The sequence below is a fragment of the Bidens hawaiensis genome, unplaced genomic scaffold, assembly GCF_021521415.1.
Source record: "Bidens hawaiensis isolate Kalapana, Puna unplaced genomic scaffold, B.hawaiensis_p1.1 tig00062364_1, whole genome shotgun sequence".
In the NCBI taxonomy this organism is placed as follows: Eukaryota; Viridiplantae; Streptophyta; class Magnoliopsida; order Asterales; family Asteraceae; genus Bidens; species Bidens hawaiensis.
Window position 1 is genome coordinate 55,795 of NW_027501197.1, and position 8,570 is coordinate 64,364.

An 8,570-nucleotide genomic window follows, 5' to 3' on the forward strand; every position below is an offset into this window, starting at 1 on the left:
CTGATTCAAACCAAATATTAACTGGTAATTTTGAATCTGAAAGCATAGTTCGAGCTGTTTCAATCAAAGTCCGATTTTTTCATTCAACAACCCCATTTTGTTGTGGAGTATAAGGAGCGCTGAATTCATGAAGAATTCCCTGTTCGTTACAGTACTCTAACATTTTGTTGTTCTTGAATTCCGTCCCATTATCACTTCTGATACGAAGGATTGGCAGATTTTACAATGTCTCCAGTTTCTTGAACAAAACCATAAGGGAATCATATGTCTCATCTTTAGATTCCAAAAACATCACCCATGAAAATCTTGAGTAGTCATCAGTGACCACAAGACAATATAATTCGCCTGTGATACTTTTGACATTAACTGGACCAAATAGATCCATGTGGAGTATCACAGGAGGAGCATGCATAATGATCCTTCAAAAGGTAAGTTGATGGAGTTGACAAGTTTCTTCGGATGAGGTTTCATCATTTTCTTTCCCTTCTTACAATCCAAACAATCTTCAGTCAATTGAAAGTTTCTCAAGTTAACTCCTTCTACCAGATTTTTGTGAACCAGGTGGTTCATTTTTCTCAAGCTTATATGTCCCATCCTCCGATGCCATAATACAGATTCCCGTTCAGATGCTCTTGAGATAAAACACTGAGCAGACCCTGATGAAGTAGATGCCGTACTCATGTTCATGACGTAAAGATCATTCACACGAGGAGCACGCATAATGATCCATTCCTCAGGTATTTTGAAACCAGGTTTCAAAATCAAACACTCTCGATCAGTAAAGTGTGTAGAGAATTGTTTATCACAAATCTGTGATATACTGAGTAGATTATTCTCCAACTCCGAAATGTAGTTGACATTCTTGAATGCAACCTTTTCATTTGTTAAGGTTCCTTCTCCAACAATTTGTCCACATTGATTACCAGCAAAGCCGACATACCCTCCTCTTATTGATTTTACATCTTTTAGCAAGTAAAGAGTACTCGTCATGTGCCTAGAGACTCCACTATCCATTATCCAATGAGAATCGTGGGATCTTGGAAGCCCCTGCACATACAGTTAACGGATTAGTGAAACAAGGAAACCCAAGCCTTCTTGGTCTTGGGTGGTTTAAAATGTTTAAACAACAACCTATCATCCTCCACTCTGAATCACATGATAACGAATTTTCACTTAATGTTGGTGATTCAGATGTAGACTTCACTTTCTCATCACAATCATGTATTTTAACAACAGATTTTGGTACCCAGTTTTGACCAACAGATTGTTTCTTTTTATAAAATGATGTTCGACTTGTTTATGAAATTGTTGATTTTAACACATCATTTTTATCAATCTTTTTAGCATTCACTGACTCATTTCTTTTTAAAATTTTCACATTTTCAGTGACACATACTGGTTTCTTATCACACAAATAACCTAATCCAGGTCTCTTGCTCACAATCTTTTGAGATTTTTGAATAGAAATGTTATCTTGTTTGTATCGATTAGGACAAGTGTGAAACACATGTCCAACCTCATTACAACCAAAACAACGTCTCCCATCAATAAACTTATTGATCTGAGATGTTGATTCAACATAATCACGTTTAGCTTTTAAATGATAAAATTCATCATCTGACTGTTTTCTGAATTCAATTTCTTTTTCAAACTCTGAAGTTTTGCCAATTACAAACTTTATCTTTTTCTCTTGAAATTGATTAACTAGTGAATATTGCTTGTCATAGACACTTGTTTTTGCAAATCATGTCGAGTTTTCAACTACTTTTTTTTGTTTATCCAAACCACTCTTTTGATTACCCAACCCATGAGGTTTAACAACTTCCTCATTCAACACAGCTTCTGCCATTTTTATTCCAATAGCAGAATCACAACCAGAACTCTCATTATCAACAACAAATTTAGAAATATCATGTTGTGGCGTATTGACTTCCACATTCAGTGCCTTTTTCAAACCTTTTGGTTTCTTTGGAACATAATCATTCCACAAAGGTGGAGGCATAGCATGATAATTTTCTCTTAAGTTCTCGGTCTCATTATCCTCGCTTTTTGATGATGTATTGGGGATAATGTGATCAAGTACATATGACGACGCAGCGTAGCTAACCAATTCAGGTTAACTCGTTCAGTCTCAATCTTGAGTGTTTGAAGCTCAAGTTTGAGTGCTGCGTTTTCATCATTGTGTCTGTTAATGGCAATCTGTTTTTCCTCAACCGTGTGCTTAAGCATTGAAATTGTCTTTTGGTTTTGTAAAATCTTTTCCCAAAGACCTTTTTCACACGATTGAAGCTTCATGTAAGCCTTATTAACAACATTTAAATCAAACAAAGATTTATCATAGTGTCTATTTAATTCTTTGATTTCTAGAGTCTTAAAATCACATTCATCGCATGGTAATTCACATTTTTCACAAAGATTTGAGTTTAGAATTACCTCATTAGCCATGAACGCTTGATCAATTACTTCTTCACTTGAAGTTTCTGAGTCAAACTTAGTGATGTCTTTTACCACTCTTTTGATAACCTTGTTCTCAACAATCTTTTCAGCAACTAAATCCTCCTTATCTCCTGACTTGTTGTCTTCTAGAATTTCATCATCCTCTTCCACTCCGAAGTCAATTTTCCCTTGTGGAACATCTTCCTCATAAAACCAACCTGCAAAACTCTCAACAATATCAGGAGGAAATAATTAAATAAGATAGTCAGAAGGAACTTAATGAATTTTATCATAGGTTCAAGGAAGTTCGTCATTGGAAGTATCAGGATCAACTTCTTTGTTGCCATCTTCATTCACATTCTTGTCCAAGTCCTCATCTTTGACAACTTCATTCTCAACATCACTATTCACCTTCACCTCAAACTCTTGAATCTCAGTTTTAATATCACTACCATCCTTATCTTCTACCCCATTACCCATCTTAACCACATTCTCATCATTAACCTCCTGTTTGTCTTCATCAACCACTTGAGCCACATTAGCTTGGAATACTGAATTCCAATTGAAACCTTCATCAACTTGGGCTGTAGCTGCCTTTTGCTGAAAGGTTGATGCTTCAGTAGGTTTCTTTCCCTTTGATGATTCACCTTCTGGATGATGATATATAGCTTGTTTGTAGTAGTCTCGTCCGAAAGAGTTAGCAGCATTATCATCAACACTCTTACTTGTGCATTCCCTTTTAAAATGACCTTTCTCCTTGCAACGAAAACATCTAACCTTAGACTTGTCAAAGCCTAATTTAGAAGTTGTACCATCAAGAACGTTTCGACTGGTTATCTCTTTGAATCTCTGAGCACGTCTAATCACACTAGCCATGCACCATCTTATATCAATCATTTCCATTTCCTCTGGGTCAATCTGATCATAATCTTCTTTAGTCATATTATAATTTCCAATGTGACCCGCCACCAAACACTCATATGATTCTAGAACAGATCCTAGAAAAGCCACGTGTTCCTTGATGGTGTCAGTGGTCATGTTCCCCATATTCTTCAGATTCACTACTATGTTGCATTGGATAACATCAGATTCCTTAGAACTAGAACCTTGAGCACTCGGGATTGTTCCTGAATAACTACTACTATACTGAGGAGTAGCAATGACATTTGTAATACAAGCTTGACTGATTGACTCAGCATAAAATGCAGTAGGAATCTTGGGATTTGGAGTAATAGAACTTGAATTAGAACCCTTGTAATACAAACCCACATCTTGTGATACGGCTGTGAATTTCATCTTTTGTTTCTTTCTAAGCTCCAGATCATGAGCTTCAAGTTTCTCGATAATGCTTGCCAAATTCAGACGGACATAAGCAATGGGGTTTGATTGTTGAATCAAGATAAAAATACCCCATTCTTCAGGTAAAGCATCTGCAAGTTTATCTATATATTCATACTCAGGCTTGTCAATCTTCAGCCTCTTCATCTCATTCACAAGATAGCAGTATCTTTCAATCAATTGAGAAAATGATTCACCCTTAACTTGAGTGAATATGTCAAATTCTTTCTTCAGCAAAGCAATTTTGCTCTTTCTCATGTCAGGGTTTCCTTGATCTTTGTTTAATAAAGCATGCCAAATGGAATAACAAGAGCCATTGTGCTGTAGTAATTGAAAGATCTCGGCTTTGATGGCTTGCTGGAAAAGATTAAGCATATTCTTTTCTTTGAGAAACAATGATTTATCCGCCTCAGCAATTTGTGACAGTCTGTAATTTTCCCCATTCTCATTCTTAGGGATGATGTATTCCTCTTCAATGGCTGTCCATATTTTGTAGTTCAATTCTTGAACGTACGTCTCAAATTTATCGGCCCATGATGGATAGTCTTCCATCCTAAGAAGCTTAGGAGGCTTATTGGCTGTACCCATCTCATTTTCCAAATTAATGTTCTGAAGTAATACAGACAGCTGTGACACCAACGCACTTAGGTTTTCCATTTTGATCAAGGTCAACGTATATCCCTTCAGGTCAACAGATATGTTTCGGATCAAGTTAGGTCAACGGATATGATTATGGTCAAGGTTTGGGCAACGGATATGATTCTGGTCAAGGTTGGTTAACGGATATGATTCTGGTCAGCGTATATCCACTCAACGTATAAGATATGCGACATATATGTTATACGCCTTTTTAGGGTTTGTCACGGATGTGTAAAGAACAATGTGTGAAATTTTGAAGAACTTTGGCGGTGGAATTTGAATGTAGAAAGAAATACCTTGAAAACTTGAAGTGTTCAAGCTAGTAACGACCATCATTCTCTGATACCACTCGAAAAAGGGATGCGATCTTGAAGTAGATGACAATAAGGATCTCTATTGGTTATAGCTTGTATCTCAAAGTGCGGAATCCATTGAGATTGAACACATCCAAGTAAATATTAAGCACATTTTCATATATATCAAGAAAGATTACAAGATATGACACTTAGCACACTTTCTCTCTCTACCCTCTCTCTCTGACAATGACCAAAGGTCACAGTAGAAACACATAAGTCCCCTATTTATAGGAAACATGAGCAAGCTCATCAAGTCCGTATATGATATACGGCGAATATCATATACGCCGCATATGATATGCGTTGACTTGAAGACTTATGCGTTGACTAACAAACACAAACTATACATTTGACATTTTTAGCCCTATACAATCATATCTAATACATCTAAGACCCTAGCAATAGACATTATGTCCTAACAGATCTGAATGCACGATTCGATTCAACGTACACACCGTAAACATGCAAAATCCATTTATGGAGCTAATCGGTTACCGGAAAACGAACACGAAAGGTAAATATAAACTCGTTGAAGGTATTGATAATTCGACTGAGTTTTGTTACAATAGGTTACAAAATGGATAAGAAAATGAGAGAACTAGTTATCTTACACTTAAGATGTGAACCTAATTATACCACATGCTTACGACATGCTTCTGTCATTCCCCCATTCACTCAATTCCATCTTCAATCAAGCGAATGGACCTTGTTGTTTGTTAATTAAGTTCATAGACATAGAAGCTAGGCGTATGGAACTCTTTATGAAGCGTATGGCCACATTAAACCAATTACAATCAAGGATATGTGACATTTAGACCTGATCAATCATTCTATTTAACATAACAAAACCTAATACAAAGACTAAACGACGAGTCGGTTCTACTCTCAGCACTTTTCACTCCAAAAGTGTAATAGTAAACTCCCCCTTGACACTTGCGTGAGTTTGTTAAGCTTTAGTCTTCATCGCTTTCAGTTGGTCTCTCAATTAATCATCATATGTGTCTATATACTGGTAATGACATATAGAAAGTGCATTAACAAACTCCCCCTTCTCATTAGTTGTATGTCTTCAATCTTTTTCAGCGTCAAGCTTATACACACGATCAGCAACTTCACTCTTCCTTAACCTAAACTCTCTTCTTCAATTCACCATCTTGAGAAGATACAGAAATTGAGGAAATCATAAGTCTTTAAAAAACTGTTAGTACATTAAATGTGACAAGTACTGAGAGTTGAACTGGCGAGTCGGTGTGTCCTTGCATAAAATGCCATGATAGAGAATGAGAAAAGATATCGAATGAGGAATGATAGAAAATGAGGAAAGATAGAGAATGAGAAAATGTAGAGAATGAGGGAAAGTTAGAGCAAGAGGAAAAGTTGAGAATGAGTAGAGAATGAGGGCAAAGTTAGAGAATGAGTTGATTAGTATAAAAAGATGTTCATTTGTTAGTTAGTTAGTTACGAATTCTAGACTTAATTTATAACCAATTTGTAACGAAACTCTTCCAAAATTTATAACGAGCTTCAACGAGATAATATTTACATCTTGTTTACGTACTCGGTCGCTTACGTTCATCGATTAGTACCGAAACGCATCGAAAAAAACACCGTGCGTTCTCGGTTTCGTAGACCAATAACTAGTTCATTGATCCTCATTGGGAAAAACAAAATCGAGCGATGGGCGCAATGTGGCGCTTTGATGACGCATTTTGCACTTCTCACATTCGCCATTTTAGAGCCACCTTAGTATTTTTTGTAAAAGTTGAAGGAAAAAAAGTGAAAATTTGAGTTTTGAAACCCATCGTGCTGCGCGATGGGCATAACCAAGCATCCATCGCGATACGCGATGGAACCGGGAGGAACCAAGAATGGCCATTGTCGCGCTACGCGACGAACCACCTATATCTCCTTCGTGATACCCCATGTAACCTCCACGAAGAAGTGACGCATGTCCCACCACATGGAGACACGTGTCAATCGTGACAGGCCACGTGCCGGCACGCGCTAAGCAATGGCCTTTCAAGAAGGCCATCGCGTGTCACTCCCTACCATGGCGGAATCACGAGGGGCGACGAACATTGTTGTCAAAGCATATGATTATCGAAACATAAAGACACAAACTGGATACATAGTTAAAATTCAAAGTTTACATCCTAAAATCAACGTTTAAGTCTCAAACATTTACTAAAAGACACTATTTCTAAGATTTTGCCCATATGACCCATGACTTGGGTTATACAAGTAAAATCCTCTAAAATGCATATCTAACACTTGTTTCACGTTATCCTATGAAACTTTCCACTTGAGCGTTTGTGCTTTAAGTACCTGAAAAACATGCTTTAAAATGTCAACGTAATGTTGGTCAGTTCACAAGGTTTTAGCGTTTAAAACATTGTAAAACCTTTTCGTTTGAAAGCGTTTCATGTATATGTTAAATATAAACAAGTAATCGTTTGACCTATTGTAAGCTAGCAAAGTATATGATCATTATGAACTACATGAGGCATAACCAAACCAAGACACAGGTGTTTCGCTACTCACTCGTACTTCACAAGCAAACGATGTAGACACTATGCAGTCATTCAACCATGCGGATCGGCAGTTAACATGACGAACCACGACTGGGGGTGTCAATCCCAATAGTACTATTAATACAAGATAATGCTTATTAATAAGAATTAAAAGGGACTTTTGAATCCAAGAGATAACTCACGCTAACATAAAACTTGGATCTTGTTTCACATTAACATATAAAATCAGTATTTGTATGTTTCTCCCCCATTTCATAAATCATTTGAAAGTAAAGGGGCCATTGTCACGCCCCAACTAGCACAATGCGGAAGCGTAAAACGGGAATGTAACAGACACCTCTGGTATCAACACATTGTTTATAAAGAAACATCACAAACTAATTTACAATATATTACATTTCATTGTTCTATCATTGTTTTACAGTCTAGGTGATACAAACAAAACTAGTTCGTTAACTATACGATCTTACTACTAACACCCCTGCTCCTATTCACATAGCATCAACCACACACCTTGGGCAAGCAACAGATCACCAAATCATTCTGATTTAGGTACACCTAAAAAGTAGTTTAAAACGGGTCAACCACACACCTTGGGCAAGCAACAGATCACCAAATCATTCTGATTTAGGTACACCTAAAAAGTAGTTTAAAACGGGTCAACTACTGGAGTTGGTGAGTTTCACGAGTTTCAAGAAAACAGTTATACGTATTCATAAGTTAACACTTGTAATCATTATATAAGTATGTATGTATGTAAATGATGTAATTTTGCTAAGCTACAGTGAAGCCTTGACTGTATGTGTTGCGTGCATCCATTTCACACGCTCAATCAACCACTATGGCTCCCCTTCCGCCCAAAACATGTCCCAGTAGCTATGTCTAACACTACATAGCCTGTATATATAAATATGGTCATATGCAAACGACGCTATGTGACACGGTAACCAGGCCGATTCTGTTTGGGTTTGTCAAACCAATAGTACTATTCACAAGCCATCGGCTCGAAGTTAATCACTGTGATCGTGGGGACTTTCGTGTGTTAGCACTTAGATAATTCACATCATTACAAATTTCAGATATGTATACATAATCAAACATGCTTTTCACCCCAAAAGTTCGTAAAACTGTTTAAAGAGTAGGGTCATGAAACTCATTGTTTAGTAGATAATCGTTAGCACGTCGGTTCGAGGTTTGTGTAACTTGTAATCACGGTTTCCTATAATCAATATTATAATAATATTAATATTTTAGTATTATTATAATCTCA

At 36.9% G+C, this 8,570-nt stretch overlaps 1 protein-coding gene across 1 annotated transcript; it reads right to left on the reverse strand.

Annotated features, from left to right (window-relative positions):
* Positions 1-393: 393 nt before the first annotated feature.
* On the reverse strand, positions 394-1,014 carry LOC143603665 (uncharacterized). The gene has a single exon (XM_077080406.1). It carries the CDS (start codon positions 1,012-1,014, stop codon positions 394-396), a length of 621 nt encoding a protein of 206 aa, XP_076936521.1.
* Positions 1,015-8,570: the final 7,556 nt, after the last annotated feature.